General features: G+C 43.2%; 1 protein-coding gene and 1 pseudogene across 1 annotated transcript; both read left to right on the top strand.

Moving 5' to 3' along the window:
• The first annotated feature begins 14,416 nt into the window (after positions 1 to 14,416).
• On the top strand, positions 14,417 to 17,739 carry si:ch211-284k5.2 (Hypothetical protein). The gene is made up of 5 exons (XM_019276878.2): positions 14,417 to 14,827; positions 15,503 to 15,583; positions 15,939 to 16,057; positions 17,273 to 17,456; positions 17,585 to 17,739. The coding sequence occupies exons 1-5, from the start codon at positions 14,735 to 14,737 to the stop codon at positions 17,690 to 17,692; spliced, it is 585 nt and encodes a 194-aa protein (XP_019132423.1). The 5' UTR covers positions 14,417 to 14,734; the 3' UTR covers positions 17,693 to 17,739.
• Positions 17,740 to 19,984: 2,245 nt separating this feature from the next.
• Positions 19,985 to 25,914, top strand: LOC113747023 (E3 ubiquitin-protein ligase TRIM21-like; annotated as a pseudogene).
• Positions 25,915 to 27,606: the final 1,692 nt, after the last annotated feature.

Consider the following 27,606-nt stretch of genomic DNA (forward strand, 5'->3'; position numbering starts at 1 on the left):
TAAGACACTCGTCCTAAGACACTCTTCCTTGACCTGGATGTTAAGTGCTCTGAGTAAAGGTGTGAAGGAGAGGTCATAAGGAGTTAGGAGAAGTGGAGGGTGGTGTTCAGAGAGTCAGACTACATCATGATGTGATGGAGGATGTTATTAATATGATCTATGGTAAAACTACAAAGATGTTTGATGGACGACAAAACGCTCCATGTTAGATCTCCCCTCATTTACATAAAAACAGACAACCTGCTGAAAAATTAATTAAACCTTCAAATTAAAATAAAGGAATATTGTTGAGCGTCACGCTGGATGATGTAATATTCATGTTAGATAATCATTTCATTTGGTCTGAATTCAAGTCAAAGTAAAACCTCCTGTTCAATGTTCTCATCTTTCCTCTGACACAAACTTTAAAGTTTCTGTTTACATGTCAACAAAGTTACTTTTTCCAATGAAGGACGACGGCTCAGAGGAGTCCATGCTGCTGTGGAGGACGCTAAACATCTTCGTTCATCACCTGAACTGTGACGTCTCTCGAGCGGCGGCTGATGTCCGACCTTCACCTGAGAGCTCCATGTGATGTCGACACGTCAGCTCAGAGCTCGGAGCAGTTTGTTTCACATGCCGTCATGTTGCAGCTCAATGCCCAGTGTAACCCTGAACCTGGACGTAGTCTCTGAGACGTCCCCGCAGACTGTCTAAAACCTGGACGTAGTCTCTGAGACGTCCCCACAGACTGAAAAAGTTTGGTTTGTATGCTGTGTGTGTGTGTGTGTGTGTTCAGACTGTCACTATTCATGGTATGTCACCTGACTTCCTGTCAAACTTGTGTGTTCAAACAGTTCAAACACATTCAGTCTTTGGTTTCTTCTTGTATGACACATCATCACTTGATCACAGCTAAATGCTTCAGCCTTGACAAGCCAACAGCCACCCTCCACCCTCCACCCTCCACCTCTCTGAGGGGTTCAGTCAGCGGTCAGGCGGGGTTCACACCCTGAGCTCTGCTCCACCCGGCCTTTATCTCCACCTGTCTCACAGGCCGAGTTATCAAAGAGTGTGTAGGTGGAGGACGCAGACCACACTTCATACAGCAGAACAGAACACACACCCACCATCAACCGCTCCATCTCCATGTGGTTTGAACCGTCAGTTAACAGAGGCCTCATGGGGAATGACATGCAGAAAAGAGCCACAGGTCGGATTCGAACTGTGGTACATGGGGCGGATGCTGACTTTCATCCAAATCAGGGAGCAATCTGGGGTTCTTAGTTAGTATCTTGCCCAAGGACACTTCGACATGCAGACTGGAGGGGATAACCAGGGGTTGAACCTCCAATCATCTGATTATAGGACGACCCGCTCTACCTCCTGACACAACATGTAACACAACAACCTGCGTGCACACACACACACACAGTTTGTTCCTCAACTGAAAACAGACGTCTCATCACGACTCTGAACACTTGATTGTGTCACATCGTATCGTTTGTTAATATTATTTGAATGTTTAATATAAAATCTGCATGATGTTGTGATGATGTCACAAAGTAACGTGTCTCTGGGTTCCACGGTGTTGGACGAGGACACTGAAGACACCTTCAGGCGGATCAGACAGCCAATCACAAGGGCAGTCATCAGAGGACTGCGGCGGAGCCAGTGTGCTTTAAAACATTGACTATAACAGCGCGTGTCGCCCGCTGGGCTTTAAAACATTGACTATAACAGCGCGTGTCGCCCGGTGGAATTTGAAACATTGACTATAACAGCGCGTGTCGCCCGGTGGGCTTTGAAACATTGACTATAACAGCGCGTGTTGCCTGGTGGAATTTGAAACATTGACTATAACAGCGCGTGTCGCCCGGTGGGCTTTAAAACATTGACTATAACAGCGCGTGTCGCCCGGTGGGCTTTAAAACATTGACTATAACAGCGCGTGTCGCCCGGTGGGCTTTAAAACATTGACTATAACAGCCGCGTGTCGCCCGGTGGGCTTTGAAACATTGACTATAACAGCCGCGTGTCGCCCGGTGGGCTTTGAAACATTGACTATAACAGCGCGTGTCGCCCGGTGGGCTTTGAAACATTGACTATAACAGCGCGTGTCGCCCGGTGGGCTTTGAAACATTGACTATAACAGCCGTGTGTCGCCCGATGGGCTTTGAAACATTGACTATAACAGCCGCGTGTCGCCCGGTGGGCTTTGAAACATTGACTATAACAGCCGCGTGTCGCCTGGTGGGCTTTGAAACATTGACTATAACAGCGCGTGTCGTCCGGTGGGCTTTGAAACATTGACTATAACAGCCGCGTTGTCGCCCGGTGCAATTTGCTGGTTGACAGTCAAATTTTTGCTTCTCTGTGATTGGCTGGAAGAGTCACATGAACGAACCTCGACCACCATTTTTCTCCACGACCTCTTTTGTTTACATTTGTCAGCGCCGGTGGAGGAAACGCAGCATCACGGTCGTTCACTTCCTGTCGTGAACAGACGCTGCGGCCTCGAACGTCCACACTGAGTTTAACAAGCGTGGAGCAGATTGAGTCATGTTGCTTCATTTCAATGGAGTCTCCTCTTTATGGGATTTAAACACAGCTTAGCTTAAAGGACTGACACACACACCTTTAGACTGAGTTTAACCTGGTGACTGACACACACACCTGTAGACTGAGTTTAACCTGGTGACTGACACACACACACACACCTTTAGACTGAGTTTAACCTGGTGACTGACACACACACACACCTTTAGACTGAGTTTAACCTGGTGACTGACACACACACACACACCTTTAGACTGAGTTTAACCTGGTGACTGACACACACACACACCTTTAGACTGAGTTTAACCTGGTGACTGACACACACACCTTTAGAACCTGTGATCTACACACACCTTAGACTGGTTTAACTGGTGACAACACACACACACCTTTAACTGAGTTTAATCCTGATGTGAACACACACACCTTTAAACTGAGTTTAACATGATTGACACACACACCTTAGACTGAGTTTAACCTGATGATGACACACACTTTGACTGTTTAACCGGACTCCACACACACACTTTAGACTGAGTTTACCTGGTGACACAACACACAACCTTTAGACTGAGTTAACCTGGTGACTGACACACACCTTTAGACTGAGTTTAACCTGGTGACACACACCTTTAGACTGAGTTTAACCTGGTGACTGACACACACACCTTTAGACTGAGTTTAACCTGATGGACTGACACACAACCTTTCGACTGAGTTAACTGATGACTGGACACACCAACCTTTAGACTGGTTTAACCTGATGACTACACACACAACCTTTAGACTGAGTTTAACCTGGTGACTGACACACACACCTTGACTGAGTTTAACCTGATGACTGACCACACACACCTTTAGACTGAGTTTAACCTGGTGACTGACACCACACCTTAGACTGGTTTAACCTGTGACTGACACACACACCTTTAGACTGAGTTTAACCTGGTGACTGACACACACACCTTTAGACTGAGTTTAACCTGGTGACACACACACACACACACACACACCTTTAGACTGAGTTTAACCAGATGACTGACACACATACACCTTTAGACTGAGTTTAACCTGGTGACTGACACACACACCCCTTTAGACTGAGTTTAACCTGAGATGACACACACCACCTTGACTGAGTTTAACCTGTGACTGACACACACACCTTTAGACTGAGTTAAAACCTGGTGACTGACAACCCACCACACACACACACACACCTTTAGACTGAGTTTAACCTGGTGACTGTACCACACACACACACCTTTAGACTGAGTTTAACCTGGTGACTGTCACACACACACACACACACCTTTAGACTGAGTTTAACCTGGTGACACACACACACACACACACACCTTTAGACTGAGTTTAACCTGGTGACTGACACACACACACACCTTTAGACTGAGTTTAACCTGATGACTGACACACACACCTTTAGACTGAGTTTAACCTGGTGACTGACACACACACCTTTAGACTGAGTTTAACCAGGTGACACACACACACCTTTAGACTGAGTTTAACCTGGTGACTGACACACACACCTTTAGACTGAGTTTAACCTGATGACTGACACCACACCTTTAGACTGAGAACCATGTGACACACACACAACACCTTTAGACGAGTTTAACCAGGTGACACACACACACAACCTTAGACTGAGTTAACGAGATGACACACACACACCTTTAGACTGAGTTTACCAGATGACTGACACACACCTTTGATGAGTTTAACCGATGACTGACACACACCTTTAGACTGAGTTTAACCAGATGACTGACACACACACCTTTAGACTGAGTTTAACCTGATGACTGACACACACACCTTTAGACTGAGTTTAACCAGGTGACACACACACACACACCTTTAGACTGAGTTTAACCAGGTGACACACACACACCTTTAGACTGAGTTTAACCAGGATGACTGACACACACACACACCTTTAGACTGAGTTTAACCTGATGACTGACACACACACACCTTTAGACTGAGTTTAACCTGATGACTGACACACACACCTTTAGACTGAGTTAACGATGACTGACACACACCACCTTTAGACTGAGTTTAAACCTGTGACTGACACACACACACCTTTAGACTGAGTTTAACCTGATGACGACACACACACCTTTAGACTGAGTTTACCTGTGACTGACACACACACCTTTAGACTGAGTTTACCTGTACTGACACACACACCTTTAGAGCTGAGTTTAACCTGGTGATGACACCACACACCTTTAGATGAGTTTACCTGGTGACTGACACACACACCTTTAGACTGAGTTTTTTAACCTGGGACTGACACACACCTTAGACTGAGTTTAACCTGGTGACACACACACACACACACACCTTTAGACTGAGTTTAACCTGGTGACTGACACACACACCTTTAGACTGCGTTTAACCTGGTGACACCACACACACACCCTTTAGACTGGTTTTAACCAGATGACTGAACAAACATACACCTTTGACGAGTTTAACCTGGTGACTGACACACACCCCACTTTAGACTGAGTTTAACCTGATGACTGACACACACACTTAGACTGGTTTAACCTGGTGACACACACAACACACACACACACCTTTGACTGAGTTTAACCTGGTGACACTACACACACACCTTTAGACTGAGTTTAACCTGGTGACTGACACACACACACACACCTTTAGACTGAGTTTAACCTGGTGACTGTCACACACACACACACACCTTTAGACTGAGTTTACCTGGTACACACACACCACACACCACACACACACACACCTTAGACTAGTTTAACCTGTGACTGACACACACACACCTTAGACTAGTTTAACCTGATGACTGACAACACACACCTTCTGACTGAGTTTAAACTGGTGACTGACACACACACCTTTGACTGAGTTTAACCAGGTGACACACACACACTTAGACTGAGTTTACCTGGTGACTGACCACACACACCTTTAGACTGTTTAACCTGATGACTGACACACACACCTTTAGACTGAGTTTAACCTGATGACTGACACACACACCTTTAGACTGAGTTTAACCAGGTGACACACACACACACACCTTTAGACTGAGTTTAACAGGTGACACACACACACCTTTAGACTGAGTTTAACCTGATGACTGACACACACACACACCTTTAGACTGAGTTTAACCTGATGACTGACACACACACCTTTAGACTGAGTTTACCCAGTGATCACACACACACACACTTTAGACGAGTTTAACCATTGTGACACACACACACCTTTCGACTGAGTTTAACCTGGATGACTGGACACACAACACCTTAGGCCTAGTTTAACCTGGGACTGGACACACACACCCTTTCGCGAGTTTTAACCTGGTGACTGACACACACACCTTTAGACTGAGTTTAACCTGATGACTGACACACACATCTTTAGACTGAGTTTAACCTGATGACTGACACACACACCTTTAGACTGAGTTTAACCAGGTGACAGGCCTTCAGTCAGCGGCTCGTGCTAATGTTAGCCACGTTAGCCAGAGCCTGGATGCTAATTAGCGGCAGCTGCTAATTAAAACACGTAAAGCAGACTGTCGCAAACACAGCTAGCCTAGCCTAGCCTCGCTAGCATTAGCTTCGCGGCGGCCCTGGAGCTCACTCTGCCCTTTAGCACGAAGCTAACGCGGCTTCACACAAACCGTCTCCCCGCCGCTTCAGTCGCACGATGCCCGCCTCGAACACACACACCGACGCTCACACAGGAGCCCGACATCGAGCACCGTGGCGGGGTTTTTGTCACAACTTGTGCGGCAGCTCGAGTCCCGAGAGGGCCCCACACCGCCGTGGCCCGCTACAAGACTAACGAGACCCATTATCGGACGCGTCGCTTGTTTAGCACTAACGGGGGGAGACGTCGCTGCTCTCCGGGTAACTTTGTGACCAACGAGCCGTCTCATGGGCTCCTGTTGGCGACTACAGCGCAGCCCAGAGACGTCAGACCGGGTGTAAAGCCTGAACACAGGTCTCGGTGTTTATGTAAGTGCTGACCTGCCGTGATGGACGATGCGGCGCTCTCCCTGTCAAACTCATACATCCAATATCGGACAACCGTTTGCTTTCCCCTCTTCCAACCTCTGACGCCGTTTCACCCAAAAATCCAGAATTTATTTTAATATCCAGCACGACTGCAGTGACATCAAACATGAGGGGTCCGGGCTGAGTTCATCCAACGATCGGTAGTTTATTAAAAACGCCACATTAGCTTGAAACATGCTAAACATGGAGGGCTGGGTTAGCAGACACCAAACGGACGTTACAATGTTGATGTGAAGAGCAGCCGCTACACACACCTGTGTGTGTGTGTGTGTGTGTGTGTTTTAAAATGAAGGTGGAGGTGGTGCTTCAACGTTTTCAGGTGGGTTTAACACAGGCGGGTCAGACGGGAACGTGTCCGATGATGGACGCATGCCCCTTAGCTTCCCCGGTCTCTCCAGACAAAGACAGCAGCTAGCCTGCTGAGCTAACCCCCGGGATAGCTAGCAGGCTATCCCGCGTTTCCAAAAAAAAAAAAAAAAAAGTGGATCCGAACCGATCCGAGCAGGTTCGGCTCGGACGAGCCCACTTACCCGGTCTGAAATCCCAATCCGACCAGTGTTCATGTGCACTCCATAGGTCCCGATAACCCCGGTGAAACAGTTACACGCTCCCCCCAAACTGGTGGATCGAAGCGGGCGCAGACCAGTCAACGTGCTCCCGGTTCACTGGACCGCAGCCATCACACGCTCACATCCCGGGGAAGAACGCTGGAAAACAGCGGGAAACACCGACATCTTGGAGTCAGCCCTCGAGCCTGGATGGAAGGAAAGCTAATCCCGGGTATTCCATGAGCGGATGCGATAATCCAGGAGTTTCCAGACCGACGTTATCCCCGTTAACAGACACACAGACAGCGACGGACAGACAAACGGCACCGTGGGGCTAAATGGCTGTTAGGTACAATGCAACCGAAACCCCGGAACACTGGATCGGTGGAGTCACTGGACCTGGATCGGAGTCACTGACTGGATCTGGACTCGGCTATGTTGAAAAGAAAAGAACATTTTAAAGATGTTAAAACGAAGTCAAGTCAAATCAGATCAGATTTTATTTGTACAGCCCAAAGTCACAAAGTCCATTTTCCTCTGAGGCTTTACAATCTGTACAGGGAGTGACACCCTCTGTCCTTAGACCCTCGGTTCCAGTGAGGAAAAACTTGCCCACAAAAACCTTTAACAGGGAAAAAAGGTGGAAGAAACCTCAGGAAGAGCCACAGAGGAGGGATCCCTCTCCCAGGACGGACAGACGTGCAATGGATGTCAGTGTACAGAACAAATCAACACAAACATATTGTACAATTACAATGAATGATAAAATGACAATGAATTACAATGACTGATAAAATGACAATGAATTACAATGACTGATAAAATGACAATGAATTACAATGACTGATAAAATGACAATGAATTACAATGACTGATAAAATGACAATGAATTACAATGACTGATAAAATGACAATGAATTACAATGACTGATAAAATGACAATGAATTACAATGACTGATAAAATGACAATGAATTACAATGACTGATAAAATGACAATGAATTACAATGACTGATAAAATGACAATGAATTACAATGACTGATAAAATGACAATGAATTACAATGACTGATAAAATGACAATGAATTACAATGACTGATAAAATGACAATGAATTACAATGACTGATAAAATGACAATGAATTACAATGACTGATAAAATGACAATGAATTACAATGACTGATAAAATGACAATGAATTACAATGACTGATAAAATGACAATGAATTACAATGACTGATAAAATGACAATGAATTACAATGACTGATAAAATGACAATGAATTACAATGACTGATAAAATGACAATGAATTACAATGACTGATAAAATGACAATGAATTACAATGACTGATAAAATGACAATGAATTACAATGACTGATAAAATGACAATGAATTACAATGACTGATAAAATGACAATGAATTACAATGACTGATAAAATGACAATGAATTACAATGACTGATAAAATGACAATGAATTACAATGACTGATAAAATGACAATGAATTACAATGACTGATAAAATGACAATGAATTACAATGACTGATAAAATGACAATGAATTACAATGACTGATAAAATGACAATGAATTACAATGACTGATAAAATGACAATGAATTACAATGACTGATAAAATGACAATGAATTACAATGACTGATAAAATGACAATGAATTACAATGACTGATAAAATGACAATGAATTACAATGACTGATAAAATGACAATGAATTACAATGACTGATAAAATGACAATGAATTACAATGAATGATAAAATGACAATGAATTACAATGAATGATAAAATGACAATGAATTACAATGACTGATAAAATGATTACAGTAGCAGATATGGCAGCAATAATGACAGTAGTAATATGTGTAGTGGGCGTCATGCAGGACCACAGCAGCAGCCACGATCCACGAGAACCTGCTGGACGACAGAGTCCAGTTAGCTAATGTTAGCCAAAGGCTCGTTAACTAAATCAGTCATTAACCAGTTAATTGCCGTGTTGCTAATGCCGTCAATTGTTACTCAGCTAGCAGTTTAAATAAAACCTCATTTAAAGATGGTTCATGGATAAAATAGATATAATAAACTGTCGATATTTTAAATCAGCCAATGTTGATGAAATTCTAGCCAACTAGCAAACTAATCTCCCTCAGCTGAAGATGACCTTCCACATCGTGCTGCACAACATTCTACAAGCCCAGCTGCTAAAAGGCGGGGGACGCCATTGCTGTCATTACACAGTTTGGCCACTATGTCAAATTAGATTCTCAGTTGTGAAGATGTCATTTAAGTATGAATATTATGACACATCGTCAGTACAACATCCACAGTACTGCAGACGACACACCAACCTGTCCGTCCATCTCACGCTCCATTTGTCCATGACTAGCGAACAAGACCACGGCATACTTGAACTCCTTCACTTGGGGAAGCAACAATTGGACGAAACGTCCTCACTTTGCAAAAGTGTCCTCCTAACATATAAAACTTCACTTTGTCCTCATAAAGATAGACGTACCTACACACACGTACCTACAGTGTGTGTACACTTTCCATGTAATTACAGTTTTAATCAATATCCTCTGCAGACGGAGAGCGAGCTGCAGTCACATTTTTATTTGGATCTTCTCTCCCTTTGTTCATTAAGTACGGACCGGACCGAGCGAGTGCCGGAGGAGTGATGAAGGAATAATGGAGGTGTCGTGGGGGAGTAATGGGGGAGATTCACTGCACTCACATCATATGAACTCTGTGGTTTGAACATCTTCTTTGGTCCTAACTCTTTAAGTCCAGGCTAATGCATACATGGATGGATTGTCACGGTCCCCAGAGGATGATGATTCCAACTTGTTTCTAAGCTTTATCCTTCATTGCCATTTTCTATCATTGAATAAACTGTTTAAATAACATATTTTATGGATATTTCATATCATATTTAATGCAAAACAAAAACAGAAGTTTCGTCCATCTGTCCTCTGTCCTCCAGTGTCCAACACTGACACAAAGTCATGTGTTCAGTATTTTCAGGTATTCTCCATGGTATTTTCGAGTTAATTAATTTTACATCTAATGAAACGCTTTCTGCAGAGTGCTTCCTGTTTGATAAAACAAAGTTTTGCTGCATTCTTTTACAGACAGATGACAAAGGACACGAACTCTGAGCAGATACCTTCACATCAAACTCTTTAACACTTTACACCAACAAATCCATGAGGTCAAGTTCTGGTGCCGTGCCATTGTTCTGAAGAATGTCCCATTGGGCCGACAGCCCGTTCTCCAGAAAACAAATGGCCGTTGATGTGAACAGCAGCCTGGTGGAACTGATGTCACATATTCACCTGATGTAACGTTGCATAACTGACTGAACGACCCAACTATCAGACTTATTGTGACCTTCAAACCTGAAAAGGACCACCGTGTTTATTATCGTTACCGTGACGACACAGGTCACCTGACCGAGGTCAGCTGATGTTTGCACATCAAACAGAGCGTGTACTTTGGGACGGGCCTTCGGAGCAGGGGGCGCTTGTTTTCCGGATCACTGCTGGACAAACGGGACATTTTTGGGACTGTTGGGTTCCTTTGGAGCGTTCAGAAGATCCAACGTGTCGGAATGATTCCAAAAGTTCAACGTTTGAACATTGTTAGTTTGTTCTCTGAACGTTTGACTATCATCATCACCATCACCATGACAACCATCATCATCGTCTCTGTTGTTCTACAGTCACAGACACCTTCACAGGTGAAATCTTCAGTATGGAAACACCTTGTCGGTGTGTGTGAAGGTGTGTGTGAAGGTGTGTATGTGTGTGTTAGTATCAGGATCAGAAACGACAGTTTTCCTCTGTTCATGTCCAGATTCACTCTGATCTTCTGGAACCAATTCTGGATGTTGAGATCAGTGTTTGGACCTGATGGGGAGAGTGTGAAGTATTTACCAAACCAGAACCATATTCTCCATGATCCAGAGTCTATGTCTTCCTTCCTCTGGACAGACTGTGCTAACACACCCATGAGCAGTCTTCACTGTCTCCAACATCCCAGCTGTGAGTCCCTGAGTTAAAGCCCTCAGAGCCCAGAACAGAGCAGGAACCACCAAACCTCTCTGGATTGTCAGGAAGCTGCTGTCTCTCTCCTCCTTCTCTCACACTGGTCAGATCTTCAGACAGGATCAGCTTTGGATCAGCAGTGTTTGGATCCAGAACCACAGGAGTGTAGGAGACCATGTCCTTCATGTTGTTCTAGATGTTGAAGGTCAGGTTGCCCAGGTGTTTGGCCTCGTCTATCAGAGCTCCTGAGGGCAGCTGTGGATCATCCAGCAGGGGGCGCTGCTGGACTCTTTGCACTGCAGCCTTGTAGTTGGAGGACTTTTCTGATGGTTTATCATGGTCCTGTTGCATCTCATATTCACCTCAAGGACTCGACTGACTGTTGACGTGAACAAACGGCATGAAGATGATCTGGTTCCTTCCAAACTTTGGATTCTTCCCTCAGGGAGTGTGTGTGTGTGTGTGTGTGTGTGGGAAGACGTGATTGACACGTTAATCATTTGCCTCCTAAAATTAGAGAGTGAATCAATCAGGATTACGTCTGCGCGGTAATTCAGGCCGACAGCTCGTCAGAATGACGATATCAACTGAATAAACATCGATCAGATCAGATGGTCACACTCGACCGTCATGACATGTGACAGTAATCAGACTCAGACGGTCACAAAGTGAAATATTAAACGCAGTGTTCAGGCACTGCAGAGCATAACAAGCTGAGATTCCCCGTGGTGTTTCATCACAGCGAGAGAAGAGAACACACACCCACTCAGCGCCAAAACATGCTCAATTAATCCTGCACAGACACACACACACACACACACACACCTCTATGGCAAACACACACTCTCTGAAAGGACACGGTGTCCTGAATGCAGCGTTAGCAGCATATTGAGGCGTCCATTTTTATCTGAATTAAGAGGGAGAATAAAAATGAACTGATTTCATATTCTGGTCAGTTCAAATCTGATTTCATTGAACCACAAAGCGTCTGTGCTGAATGACTGAACTGAAGACTGCAGGTCAAAGGTCATGACATTTTGTAATGACGTCTTATCAACCACTGGGTGAAAAACTGTCAAGTGTCATTCTCACTTTTCAAGTTGCTAATCAGACTGCAGAGGATATACCCGGGTATTTGTTTCTAGCTTCAGCCCAGTAACTGATGTTCTGGAGTTTCCTCTCCTGAGGTTAACGAGGTCCCGTGTGGACCTTGAGGTCCCGCGTGGGCCTTGAGGTCCCGTGTGGGCCTTGAGGTCCTCAGCAGTATTAGTTGTTTGGCTTTGGTTGGGAACAGTAGGTGCCAGTCTATCTCAACACTGTGGTGTCCAGGGTCACAGAGACCTGTTGCTGCCTTCATAGACATAATAGATAGCTTGTTGTTGACGGTCCAATCTGCGTAAACAGACATCTGTGTCTCCAGAAAACATGCTGACAATAACACCTCCATGGGTAAAGACATTCTCTGTGACTATTCTGGGCGTGTAGTATTTGTGCTGTTATCTTGGGGTTTAAAGTCGATCCACCAGGATGAGTTGGGCAGAATGTGAGACCGACTCAGGCACTTCTGATGAACTTTGAGAGTGTCTCTAATTCAATAAATAATACAGCATCAGACATCAGAGGCTCCTGAACACTTTCTGAACTCCTGACCTTTGACCTTTGACTTCAGCAACTTCTCCACAACAACTGATAGCCAACAGGTTCCATGTTTGAGCTAACTTCAGCCTCTTGTGGGAATTATTAATATTTATTTATTTATCTGTATTTATAAAGTAGTTCTTCATCAAAACTTCAGTGCTAAGTGTTAAGCACTGCAGCAGTCAGTGCCGAGCGGCGCACAGCGTTCCTCTTCACTTTATTACCTCCCTGCAGCCGTGTGAAGGCAGCTGGACAGATATTTGTTTCATCTGCAGCCTTTCATTTAAAACGAGCCAACGGGCAAAGTCATTACGCAGAAACAATCCTCCAACAATCCACCCAGTTTACTTTGATTAAACTGTGCAGGAAACAACAGGCACAGCTTGTTGATACTCATCGTTTCTATTTCAACACTTTGACTTCTCTGACGCAGAGTGCTTCCTGTGGAGATGGACACTTAGCTTTAGGCTAAACACTTGCTAAAGTAGCTAACTGTTAATAACTGAATCTGCCGTTAGCATGCGTGATTCACAGACTTTATGATGGAAACACTGATAAGTAGCAGGAGAGCTAAAGCTAATATAATAAAGCTAATACAGCTAACACTGAGCATCCAATTAGTTTGGAGCGAGTGCTAATGTAGCTAACTGCTAACACAGTTAATGTTCTGGACCTCGCTAGTTTTGGAAAAAGGCTAACATAGCTAACTGATAATATAAGCTAACGTTGTAGATTTAGCTAGTTAATGTGGCTAACTGCTAACATTAGCTAATGCTATTTATCCCTCCATGTTAGCTCACTGCTAACATTAGTTAATGTTATTTATCTCTCCATGTTAGCTAACTGCTAACATTAGCTAATGTTATTTATCCCTCCATGTTAGCTCACTGCTAACATTAGTTATCTCAGTTGGCTAGGATTAAAGCTAACATTAGCTAATGTTATTTATCCCTCCATGTTAGCTCACTGCTAACATTAGCTTCCAATACGTGATGTAAAGATTGCTAAGTGGAGAAGCGCTAACCGTGTAGCTGACTAGCTGCTGTGCTGAAGCCTGAAGCAGCACAGGTCTGCAGCCAGTCGGCACTTTAAAGGATTGTCCTACACAGATTGTTCTGCATCCTCCAAACCTGATAAACTGTGTTTCCTTGGATGTGAGACCGGACTCAACGAAGCTACAACCAACTGTGAAATAGATGACGGAGGCTCCACCTGCCAACAAACACAGCCCTCTCCATAGTGAGCGGCTGGCTCAGCGCTCACTTCTCTGCTTCACTTTAACTCGGGCTGACGGCTCAATAAAAGCAGAGAGCTGTTTGTCTGCGAGTCTGTCTGTCCTCATTATTTCTGTGTCTGGCCTGAAGTCTTCACGGGGACGAGGCTCATTCCTACACATTCAGATTTTCAAAGTTCAGCTGCGGCCATGTTCAAACTCTCACACAGCTGACATGTCTGTATATTCATACGAGATCAGGAGTAGTAGATCAGTAGCTGCTGTTAGCTCATGTTAGCTCAGTCTGTTAGCTGCTGTTAGCTCATGTCAGTGGTCGGTGTCAGTATTTATGAATATATGCATTCATGTATCAAAAGTAAAATTATGAATTGAAAAAACGTTTCACGTGATTTAACTCTATAATCTGTATGTGCATGTAAAAACCACTTAACCTCAGGCGTGTGTGTGTGTGTGTGTGTGTGTGTGTGTCAGCTCAGTAATAATTAATAGGAACCTTACCTGGCAGCAATGAGATAAAGAGGGGCACATCTCCATGACAACAACTCCCCAAACACACACACACACCTCCCGTTGGCTGAACAAGTGAATGTGGAGTTATCGTCGGAGGTGAAGCATGCACAGGTCGTACCAGCCGCTGAAGCCCGTCACCAACCGATACCTGCAGCAGAGATGGGACCAGAACAACTACGACAACCACCGCAGGAAGGTAAGAGGGTGGAGGTAAAAGTGGGAGGACAGACGTGAAGGTGGAGGACAGAGGTAAAGGTTGAGGACAGAGGTAAAGGTGGAGGTAAAGGTAGGAGGATGGAGGTAAAGGTGGAGGACAGAGGTAAAAGTAGGACGATGGAGGTAAAGGTAGGTAAAGGTGGTAAAGGTGGAGGACAGAGGTAAAGGTGGAGGACAGAGGTAAAGGTGGACGATGGAGGTAAAGGTAGAGGACAGAGGTAAAGGTGGACGATGGAGGTAAAGGTGGAGGACAGAGGTAAAGGTGGACGACGGAGGTAAAGGTGGAGGACAGAGGTGAAAGGTGGAGGACAGAGGTAAAGGTGGAGGACAGAGGTGAAAGGTGGAGGACAGAGTTAAAAGTAGGAGGATAAAGGTAAAGGTGGAGGTAAAGGTAGGAGGATGGAGGTAAAGGTGGAGGACAGAAGTGAAAGGTGGACGACGGAGGTAGAGGTGGAGGACAGAGGTAAAGGTGGATGACGGAGGTGAAGGTGGAGGACAGAGGTAAAGGAGGACGATGGAGGTAAAGGTGGAGGACAGAGGTAAAGGTGGACGACGGGGGTAAAGGTGGAGGATGGAGGTAAAGGTGGAGGACAGAGGTAGAGGTGGAGGACAGTGTAGCATTATCATGTTAGTTTACCTGTGTTTACCTGTTCAGGTGACCTCCGCTCTGCCAGTAGTGGACAACAAGGGCTCGAGGACACCAGCTCACGTCCAGCTCAAACTCAAGAAACTACAGGTCACTTCTCACACACACACACACACACACACACACACACACACACACGCACACACACGCACACACACGCACACACGCATGCACACGCACGCACGCACACACACGCATGCACACACACGCACGCACACACACACACACGCACACACACACACACACACCTTCGTTAAACTAATCAGTGAGTTAAATGTCAGTCAGACTTCATGATGAGGAAGTTCAACATTTCCCCCTTTAAGAGTGCTGTCAATCAAACGAGCAGGAGATGTTTGACTGACAGACTGAACGTCCGCCGTCTTCATGGAGACAGACGGAGGAAGTAACTTAAAGTCTGTTTTACCGCCTGGTTTCTATGTTTCAGCTGCAGGATGAGCGTCTGTCAGTCATCGACAGAGATAATCGCCTCCTGGCCTCCAAACTGTCCGACATAGTTTGCTCTAAAGGCCTGGTGGAGCATCAGAACCACTACCACCTGAGGAGGTAAGAACCTGATGATGTCATGTTCTGTCACGTCACGTCATGTTCTGTCACATCATGTCATGTTCTGTCACGCCACGTCATGTTCTGTCACGTCACGTCATGTTCTGCCACATCATGTTCTGTCACATCACGTCATGTTCTGTCACATCATGTTCTGTCACATCACGTCACATCATGTTCTGTCATGTTCTGTCACGTCATGACATGTTCTGTTACGTCATGTTCTGTCACGTCATGTTCTGTCACGTCACATCGTGTTCTGTCACGTCATGTTTTGTCACATCATGTTCTGTCACGTCATGTTCTGTCACGTCACATCACATCATGTTCTGTCATGTTCTGTCACGTCATGTTCTGTCACGTCACATCATATCATGTTCTGTCACGTCACAACATGTTCTGTCACGTCATGTTCTGTCACGTCACAACATGTTCTGTCACATCATGTTCTGTCACGTCACGTTACGTCATGTTCTGTCACGTCACGTTACGTCATGTTCTGTCACGTCATATGATGTTCTGTCACATTATGTTCTGTCACGTCATGTCACGTCATGTTCTGTCACGTCATGTCATGTTCTGTCACGTTACGTTACATCATGTTCTGTCACATTATGTTCTGTCACGTCATGTCACGTCATGTTCTGTCACGTCAAGTCATGTTCTGTCACGTCAAGTCATGTCATGTTCAGTCATGTTCTGTCACGTTACGTTCTTTCTGTCACGTCATGTAATAATAACGCCTTATTTCACAAAGTTGACTTGTCATGGTGACCGTTACATGCGCTTTTGTTGACTCAGCATTAAAACCTCAGAGTTGCCGGGTCTTTAACACGGCTGTGACGATGCCAGTGCTCCTTGTTGGACCTTTAAATAATTGATGTGAGCGGTCCTGCTCTGTTACGCTGTTGAATTATTGATCTGGATGTGCATGTGTGATGGTGGTGACGGTCTTTGGTATTTATCTTCCCTCACAGCAAATGTAAGGGAGCTATGAAGCCTCTCTGAAATCTTTTATTCTGTGACAACGAAGAGCTGCCATGAATCTACTTTGACAACCAGGAACGAAACAGTGACGCTGTAAAACCACTTCCTGTGAACACTCCATCCTTTCCACCAGTGTGTTGTAGTATTTAGGATCAGTCTTGGTCTTGAGATCAGTCTCGGGTCTGTCTCAGCGTTTCCATGTCATGACTTTTACATTTTAAATTTCAGCCTGAATGTTAACAAGAGGAGGGAGGAGCTTCTTCTGGTCAGTCGTCAAAATCAAGCCATCTACCAGCGAATCACGTCTCGCCAGTCAGAGTACCGCCGCCAGCTGTGGTTGGATGACTGGGAGAGGGCGGAGCGTCGGCGGGACGATATTTCCCGATACCCCCGAGGACTCGTGGAGAAACAGGTGAGTGAAACACGAGACAGTGTTATGATTCACCCACAACTCGAATACGCACAGAAGACAAAAATCTGACTTCTTCTTCGTGTTTTTGTTGGCGCACGTCGATCCGTGTTTCATGTTTGTCTCTGCAGAAGTCGCTCAGGAAGGTGAAGTTTGCGGCTGTGAATGGCAGCGAGCGCTCGACGAGCTGCAGCAACACCGACACAGACAAGACGGACAGGACGAGCCGAGACACCTGAAGCACCGACGAAAATCTGACTCTGCAAATATGAAATTAAAAACTCTATTGATCCTTAAAGCAGCAGTGTGTCTCTGTTTATGTAACGTTTTTTCACTCTGATATAACGAAACATTTTTGTTTGAAGGATTTTAGAAATGATTTCTCTCTGTCTGTCTCGTGTCGTGTTTTTGTGCTTTGTTACATTTTGATTTAAATCCAATAAAAGTTTCTGGATCACTGATTATGAATTTTTCTGTTGCTGTCGTGTCTCACAGCACGGTCTGGAAACCACCCATTAATGTTTCAGTATCAACACTATCCAGTATCCCTTTGATATAAATCTTCCTTCTGCCCTTTAAGCTTGTGGTCCCCACAAAACGGTTGGACCCAAGTATAGCTGGTCCTTATTTTTTGGACCCCACAAAGCAGTAAAACAAGTCTCCCCCCCCCCACACACACACACCCCATCATTGATTTATATATCTAAACGTAATAACCGTCCTCTAACCTGACCTTGTTGATGTTTGGCTGTTAGCAAAGTTGTCAACTTGCTGCTTTTTGATCAGAAGTAATGTAATCAGAACAAATACTCGAGTACAGCTGAACATAGTTACCGCAGTGGGATTACACTCTGACACTGGAGACAACAAACACTGATTTATACGTTGATGTTGCTTTTCAAAAACTGCTCTTACCAAAGTCTTGCCATCCTCTAGACCAGGGATGGGCAGCTGGCGGCCTGGAGGCTGCACACTGGAAGTGGCCCTGAGATAATTTTTTGAAAATGATAAAAATGTGTCATCTACATGTAATTACACAGTTGGCCACTAGATAGCGCCTCCAATGCAGACGCCACCTTGTGTGTGCTTCTTCTCTAACGTCCAGATATGCCTGAGAGCGGAGGAAAACGAAAACGTGGCCGAGAAAATCGTGTGTTTCAGGTGAAATGAGAAGAAGACTATCTGTTCACAGAGTTGAAAGAAAAGCCTATGTGCTTAGAGACGCTATCTGCCATGAAAGATTTCAATTTAGGTTTAAGCTAAATACGAGAAATATACTGGAGCTGCAAGCGCTGCTATAGCAGCTGACCTCAAATCAAACATCAGGTACTTTTTACCAGAGCCGAAACGAGCAGTCTGCACTCAAGGCATCTTTGAGGTATATGGTCATTTGTATTTTTTATTTCATGAGAGCCCTTTGCACTGAAAAAGACTACAACTGTTATACATGCATTTGAGCATGAAATGTGTTAAGTTACTGCACTGCATGTTGGGTCAATAAACATGTGTGTATGTATATGTCTATATATACACACAAACATTTAATATGGCAGTTTTATCATATCTGGTTAAGTGTGTGGTTCTATGTGGCCCTCTGGTAATGTCAACGGAAAATGGTGGCCCCCTCTATCATTTAAGTTGCCCATCCCTGCTCTGGATGTTCATGAATCATATTTGAAGAGTCAGCCACCTGCCTGACTGTAATGGAGTATTTAAAACACAGATTTTTTTTAATTTCCTCGTCCAGTATAACTAATTTTATATATGATAATATTGTTTTATCAGATCATGCCCCAATCTCACTATTTTACAATGTTGAACAATTAAATACTACACACTCTAAATGGCTACAAGATTCTGACACATTGATCTCTACTTCTCAATAAATATGAATCAAACAACTGCAACCATTAGGTGGGCAGCTTTTAAAGCATATATTAGAGGACAAATGATAAGCTTCACCAGCTGTAAATTTAATAAATTCAAACAGACAATGAATGAATTAGACTCTAAAATTAGAGAGAGAGGTTATCGTAGATGATTTGACACAAAAAAAATTACTGACCCTTAAAGCAAAATACGAGGAGCTTGGAGATGGTCTAATAAGACTGAAACTAACTTTTTATGATCAGGGTGAAAAGCCAGGTAAGTTGTTAGCTTGGCAGATAAAGAAACTTGAATCTGACAGAGCAACTAATTAATCAATTAATGTAATTAGGAACAAAAAGGAGAATTATCTGCAGATCCCACAGAAATAAATGTCTCATATTATAAAACCCTTTAGAATTCTGACAGCCCACTAAACCAAAACAGATGTTTAGATGTTTATGTGGAATCCTTTAGATCAGGTCGCCTCCCCGCTTCATTACGTAGCGCTCTGATCACTCTTATTCTAAAACCAGGCAAAGCTTTGACCGAAAGCGGTTCTTACAGAACCATATCACTTTTAAATTCTGGTGCAAAGATTATAGCTAAGGTTCTAGCTATGAGACTAGAGAAGGTTCTACCAGCCGTTATACATGGGGACCAGAATGGTTCTGTGCAAAATCATCAGGGGTTCCACAATGTGAGGAGAGTTCTTAATATAATCCACGAGTGTGAAGAGTCCCCTGATACCGCAACACAGTGGTCCCTGGTTTATCGCGGGGGATACGTTCTAAAAATAACCCGCAATAGACGAAATCCGAGAAGTGATCAACTTTATTTTTTACAATTATTATCCATATTTTAACCACACACTTTTATACACTTTTCTCAGACAGGCATTAACATTTTCTCACATTTCTCTCTTATTTAGGCAAGGCAAGTTTATTTGTATAGCACAATTCGTACACAAGGCAATTCATAGTGCTTTACAGAGGCAAGGGAAAACATTTGACATCAAGACAAGCAATAGCAATAGAAATAAAAAAATAAAAAGAGAAGAACATTTTATTAAAAACATTAATACATTAAAACATTAAACGAATCACTGGATTATGATTAAAAATTCTTTAAAAGTTCTTTAAAGAGCTCAGCCATGAGCACGTGAAAAGAGAAAAGTCTTTAACCTGGATTTCAAAGTGCTCAGAGTTGGGGCTGATTTCAGTCCTGCTGTTTGTTCCAGTTGTGAGCAGCATAACTGCTAAATGCTGCTTCACCGTGTCTGGTTTGAACTCTGTGCTCCACTATCTGACCTGAGTCAGTAGATCTCAGAGCCCTACTTGGTCCTATATTCAACTAGCATGTCCGTTATGTACTGTGGGCCTAACACCATTCAGTGATTTGTAAACTAGTAGCAGAACTTTAAAATCTATTCTGTGGCTAACTGGGAGCCAGTTGTAAAGACTTAAGACTGGGGTGATGTGTTCTGATCTCTTTGTCTAGTCAACAATCGAGTGCTGCGTTCTGAATGGCGCAGCTGTTGATACTTTTTTGGGGGGTCCAGTCTAAAGACCATTACAGTAGTCAAGTCTACTGGAGAGATGAAAGCATGGATCAGTTCTCTGATCTGTTTGGGACATAAAGCCCTTAACTCTGGATGTTCTTAAGTTGGTGAAGCTGTTTTGGTGACTGATTTTATGTGACTGTTGAAGGTCAGATCTGAGTCTATCAACACGCCAAGGTTTCGGACTTGGTCTTAGTTTCTAGAGACAGTAACTCAAGGTGTTTACTGACAGCAACCCTCTTCTCTTTATTGCCAAAAACATGACCTCAGTTTTTTCTTGATTTAACTGAAGTAATTTTGTTTCATCCAATTTTTGACTTGCTCTAGACAGTTACACAATGACTCTATAGGACTGCGTCATCGGGGACAGCGCAAGATATATCTGTGTGTCATCTGCATAACTATGATAGTTGACATTAGAATTCTGCGACTTTGACCCAAAGGCAGCATATAAGGCTGAACAAAAAGGTCCCAAGAACTGACCCCTGAGGAACCCCACATGTCCATAGCCACTCGATCTGATTGATTACTTCCAATGGTCACAAAATAACTCCGCTCTCCAAGTAGGACCTGAACCATTCTAGGACTGTTCCACGGAGTCTCTCAAAGTTCAAACTTTCGAGATTTAACAAAAAATAGACAATACTGTTTTAGTAAATGAAACCAAAGATCAAACCTGTTTCAAGGCCAAACATTTTTAACAAATTTCATTTTAATGAAAAAAACAGTAGCTTCCCACCCATTTGTGAACGCCATAGAGGGATAAAATATGCGGCATCAGAATAAACCAAAGATAAGTAATCTTAGTTCAGCCAATTATGACGCCATGGCTGTGAGGTGTTGGAAGAGATCACTAGATGGACAACACTGCCTCTCTCTACACTGGGAAGAATAGGCATAGTAAAAGACTATACTGCCTCATTTTATAGATTTTTCAGTCAATTCCACTTCCTCCTCCCTTTTTTCCTAAACCAGAAAGCTTCTTTCTAATTTCATCTGGAACAATAGGAAGCCAAGACTCAGACTCTCCCTCTTATATTTACCTTATGATGAGGGAGGGCTACAGTTGCCAAATCTAGAAATGGTATTATTGGGCGGCTCAGTTGAGGACCACAATGTTTTGATTTCGAAAGATTTTTCATGCCCTGGTTAGAAATTGAAAAACTGTCGTCAAAGGTTTGTCGTGGGAATATCTATCATACCTAGCATCTTTTTTAACAATTAAAGAGAGGTAACTACTAATCCTTTTGTAAAAAAACACTATTTCACTTACTTAACTTACTTTTTGTACATGTCCTGAACTAAAATCATTTTGGGAACATTTCAGTAAATTTAATCAAAGATTCCAGGTTGGAATACGAGGACTATACCAGTTGACATTAAGTTGGGGAGAAGAGAGGAAGAAGAAATCTTTTACAAATGTTACTGACAGCAGCATTTAAATGTGTCCACAGGATTGAGAAATGTGGAAAATTTACCAGATGGAACAAAGAACTCGCCTCCTCGACACTTCAAAAAGAATAGATTTGTTCACAGGTGGAGCTCTGCCATGGCTACACTAGTGCAGAGAGTGATGTGAAGTTACTGCAGAGACCATTCTGCATGACTCACCTCAACCTTAAAGCCCTCTTCTGTCCATTTTTAATGAGTTATTCATTTCTCTTCTCTCTCACTTATTTTGACTTATTTTAATTCTTTAATGACTGAAACAGCAGACACATGTGGATATGAATGTATGTGAGTGAAGAAGTTGCTGAAACCTGAATGAAAACTAAGTTAAAAACAAAAAGTTGAAGCTCTTGTTGTTCCAAAGCTTTGTCAGGGTGTTTCCTAATGAGCCAATCAAAGCTCACTTACAGAGCTGCACTGAGAGGAGGAGCAACACTGAAAGAGGAGAAGCTTCAACGTCACATTTCCTCAAATGAAAGTGAAAGGTTGTCAGAGTGTCAGCAGCTGCAGTCGAGACAAGTCTCTCTGTTTGTCTGTGAAGAAAAGTTCAACTGAATCCATCAGGTTCTTCTCAACAAAACAGCAGAATCTCTGTAAACACTGGTGAGTACACTGCACTACAAAGCTTCTTAAAGTTTGTTATAGCACATACTATATGAGGAAGAAGCTCATCCAACTGTCACAGAGAAAACATAGCAGATAAACCAGGCCTGCTAAAAGATAACTAGCCTAGATAAGACGGCCTTTGGATTGCTGAAGTTCAGAGTCCAGGATCTGATTTCATACAGTCATAAGTTGATGTTCTTACAACTTCTACACTGTTTAAAACTTTGATTAACAGCCTTACAACTTCAATGTTGTCCCACGCCCTGTTTCTGTACTTCCTGCTGTCTGTCTTTGTGAGGCAGTACAGCTGATAATATTTACTGTGTTTCAAGAACTGCTATTACAAGTCTCTTCTGTTCTCTCTGGAAAGAAACTTCAACTGGATTTCTGCACAAACAGCAGAATCTCTGTCAATCACTGGTGAGTACACTGCACTACAAAAGACAAACAACACTGACTAATATTTGCTCATAATTCAGTTCAAGCAAAACTTCTTTAAAACATGTTGGACCATGTAAAAATGAACATGTCATAGAAATGTGTCACTTTTGATGAAAAACAACAAATGTCATTTCCAGGTAAAAACCAAACAGTGACTGAAACTCCGGCTAGTTAATGGTTAGACACAATGCAGTCACAGCCAGCTTTAGCTTAAGCTGATTCACCAACCGTTTCCAGTAGAATCAAAACCTCAGCTCCACTCAGACAGGAAGTTCTATAGAAATACCACCACTGGACTGGACCTCTGCGCTGTCCTTCACTCACAGCATCGCAGGAACTGACTGTAGAATGAGCTGTTTTAGTACATCTGAATGAACAGAGACTTTATTTAATCCCTCAACGGGGAAATTTCTTTTCACTCAGTTTATTTACATGCATTTTAAAACCGAACACCATACACGGTCATAGACATGCAATGTGGAGAGAGATGGTGGAGTGATGGCAGCCCCCCTGAGGAGCGCCTGCGAGCAGTTGGGGGGTCGGTGCCTTGCTCAAGGCAACCTCGGCAGTGACCCAGGAGGTGAACTGGCACCTCTCCAGCTACCAGCCACCGTCCCATTTTGGTCCATGCTGACTTGAACAAACATTTTCTCAGTAATTTGGAACTCGTTGGTTCAATATAACAAACGAATCCAGGATGACTTATTCTTAAATCTGTGTGATTTGAATAAAAATCAAAGACATGTAATTACACTTTGTCTTTCACACTTTTCTGTCCTCAGAGTTGTAGATATGTCTGCTGCCAGCTGTTGCTGACTGAAGATCAGTTTGTGCTCCATCTGTCTGGATTGTGTTCACTGATCCAGTCACCACACCATGTGGACAACAACTTCTGTAAAACCTGCAATCACTGAACACTGGAATATTAGTCCAGTGTCAGTGTCCCAACTGTAAAAAAGGTTTTCTCCACAAAAACTGAGCTGCAGTCAATACTTTCATCTCTGAGTGGCTGCTCAGTTCAGACAGTCAGCTCAACAGAAAGCCAGCAGCAGCAGCTCCGAGCAACAAGTTTCCCAAACCAGGAGAAGTTCCCTGTGAGTCTGCACTGGAACCAAACTGAAGGCCCTGAAGTCCGGCCTGGGTGTCTGTCTCCTACTGTGAGACTCACCTGGAGCTCATCTGACACGTCAGGTCTGAAGAAACATCAGCTGATCGACCCTGTGGAGGAACCTGGAAGGCAGGATGTGTACTGAAGCCACGATAAACTGCTGGAGATGTTCTTTAAGACGACCCGATGTGTGGTCTGCATGCTCTGCACTGTTTTAGACCACAAGACACATGATGTTGTTCCTCTGAAAGAAGAATATGAAGGAAAGAGACTGAGCTGGAGAAGACAGAGGCTGAAATTCAGCAGATGATCCAGAAGAGACGACTGAAGATTGAGGAGATGAAACGCTCAGTGAAGCTCAGTAAGGAAGATGCAGACAGAGAGATAGCAGATGGTGTTCAGGTCTTCACCGCTCTGAAGGAGTCTGTTGAGAGAATCAGGCCGAGCTCATCGACACCATCAAAGAGAAGAGAGAAGAAGAGGAACAGGCTGAAGGCTTCATCAAAGAGCGGACAGGAAATCTCTGAGCTGAGAAGAGAAAGCACGAGGTAGCACAGCTCTCACAGTCTCAAGACCACCTTCCCCCTCCTCCAAAGCTTCCCGTCCCTGAACACTGCTCCACCCACCAAGGACTGGACAGAAGTCAGCGTCCGTCCACCTTCATATGAGGGGACTGTGGTGAGAGCTGTGAATCAGCTGGAGGAGACGCTCAGTAAACAGATGAAGAAGCTGCTTGAGGTCGAGCTGAAGAGGGTCCAGCTGTTTGCAGTGGATGTGACACTCGATCCTGATACAGCAAATCCCTGGCTCATCCTGTCTGATGATGGGAAACAAGTTAAACTTGGTGATGTAAAGAAGAATGTCCCAGACAATTCAGAGAGATTTGATACTTGTCCTTGTGTCTTAGCAAAGCAGAGTTTCTCTTCAGGAAGATTTTATTATGAGGTTCTGGTTAAAGGGAAGACTGAGTGGACTTTAGGAGTGGCCAGAGAGTCGATCAACAGGAAGGGAGAAATCATAGTGAGTCCTCAGAATGGTTACTGGACGATATTGTTGAGGAATGAAAATGAGTACAAAGCACTTGCTGGTCCTGCAGTCCGTCTCTCTCTGAAGTCTCAGCCTGAGAAGGTGGGGGTGTTTGTGGATTATGAGGAGGGTCTGGTCTCCTTTTATGACGTTGATGCTGCAGCTCTTATCTACTCCTTTACTGGCTGCTGCTTCACTGAGAAACTCTACCCATACTTTAGTCCATGTAATAATGATGGAGGTAAAAACTCTGCCCCTCTGATCATCTCTCCTGTCAATCACACTGAGTAGAACAACCATTTGATTTTCTACAGAAAGATTCAAATCATTTCATGTAACAAATGTAGATTTATTGGTGATGTACGGTGAACACATTGATGTTTTTTCTGATTCTGACCTTTTTTTCTCTCTCTCAAGGTTTTCCTCTGATGTGTCACATTGCTACTTACTCTACTACAACACAGCAACTTTACTGCACTGATTGATATTACTAATGGGCCTGATTTATTCTAACAACTGTTCAACATCAGAAAACAATGAATCAGAAGGAAGAAACATTTCCTTAAATGTTGGGTGCCAAATTCAACCTTTTTATTGTCTGATCATTGATATATAAGAATTGTTGCACACTGCCACAAATTACTGACAGTGACCTTTTTATGAATAAGATAAAAGTCATTTGATTTTCTGATTTTTCTTTTTGAATAAATAAATAAATACATTTTCTCATGTCTTTTTTTGTTTTGTTTGTTCTTACTCTGTTTCTAATGACCATATCATGTGATTAAAAACACCTGGCGAGCTCCGATACCTCATCACATGTGAGATAGTTGGTGTGTAAGATAATGTAGCGTTATCTTCTTCACAAAAACACATTCAGTGGACTCAAAGCTTAATTGTAAAAGTCAGTCTAAGAGCAGAAGTCATTTATTACTTTTTGTGGTTTACTTTTGTGGCATGTAGTAAAAAAAATGTTGGATGACTCCCCAGGGTTGTCCCTGTTTCTCTCCAATCTGGGTAATGATCACTTCAGCTCCGGCAAAGAACGACATGGGTTTTAAAGCATGGTTGAACGAGGGCACAGTAAAACTACAGGATGTATATGAGGATTGTAACTCTAAAGTCATTCAATGATTAAAGGCAAAGTTTGATATACTGCAGAAGAAACTTTTTTTAAGTATTTACAGGTTTTATATCTGACACACTAACAATTCAGTGCAACAACCTCCACTCTCCATCTTAGAAACAATGCTACAACAAACTGTTTTGGGTAAAGATTGATCTCCCAGTTTTATAACATGTTTGGTGTGAAAAGGATCTGATAGTAAAAGACAGGAGTGGGTACGAGACTCACAAGAAGATATACTCACTCACAGATGGAGTGGAATCTGCTTAAAAACCACACTCAAAACCATCAACCTTAAATGAGAAGATACAATTTAATTGGTAATGTGCCTACATCTCCCCTGTGCAATTAAATAAAATCTGAGTCCTAATATACTCCATCTATGTTATAGTGTATACAGTTTACCGAGGGTACTTATACCGAAGTATATGGAAAGTGAAGAGATTCAAAAATTCTGGAGCTCAGTGATAAGGTATCTCTCTGTACCATTGTGTCCCCTGAGTTTGTATTTTTGGGCATTTTTTCCAGATGACGCACTTGTCCTGTCAGGAAAGAAACATGGCTGACTCTGTTTTACTGCAGGACAAACGCGGTGGTTGCATTGTGTTGGAAGAATGTTGGTTGTCCCTCCTTAAAACCACTGGTTAAATAACTTAACATCGAGTTTGGCGCTCTTGAAAACTGACCTATATGTTATTTTCTGGAATGTTGGATTGGAGGAGGCAGCGAGAGAATAAGATAATGAAAACAATCATTTGTTGTTGGGAATGAATGAATGATGAATGAATACTTGAACCTAATATTCAGTGCACATAATTTGCTGACAAATTAGTGCAGTTTAATTTTTTAATTTAATTTTTATTATTTATTTTACTATCTACATTTTATTTAATTATTCATTTCTTTTGTCCTTTTCAGTATTATTAATATTTTAATTATTATTTTCATTACTGCCATATGTTTAGGATGT

Source organism: Larimichthys crocea, chromosome XII (genome assembly GCF_000972845.2).
Source record: "Larimichthys crocea isolate SSNF chromosome XII, L_crocea_2.0, whole genome shotgun sequence".
In the NCBI taxonomy this organism is placed as follows: domain Eukaryota; kingdom Metazoa; phylum Chordata; class Actinopteri; family Sciaenidae; genus Larimichthys; species Larimichthys crocea.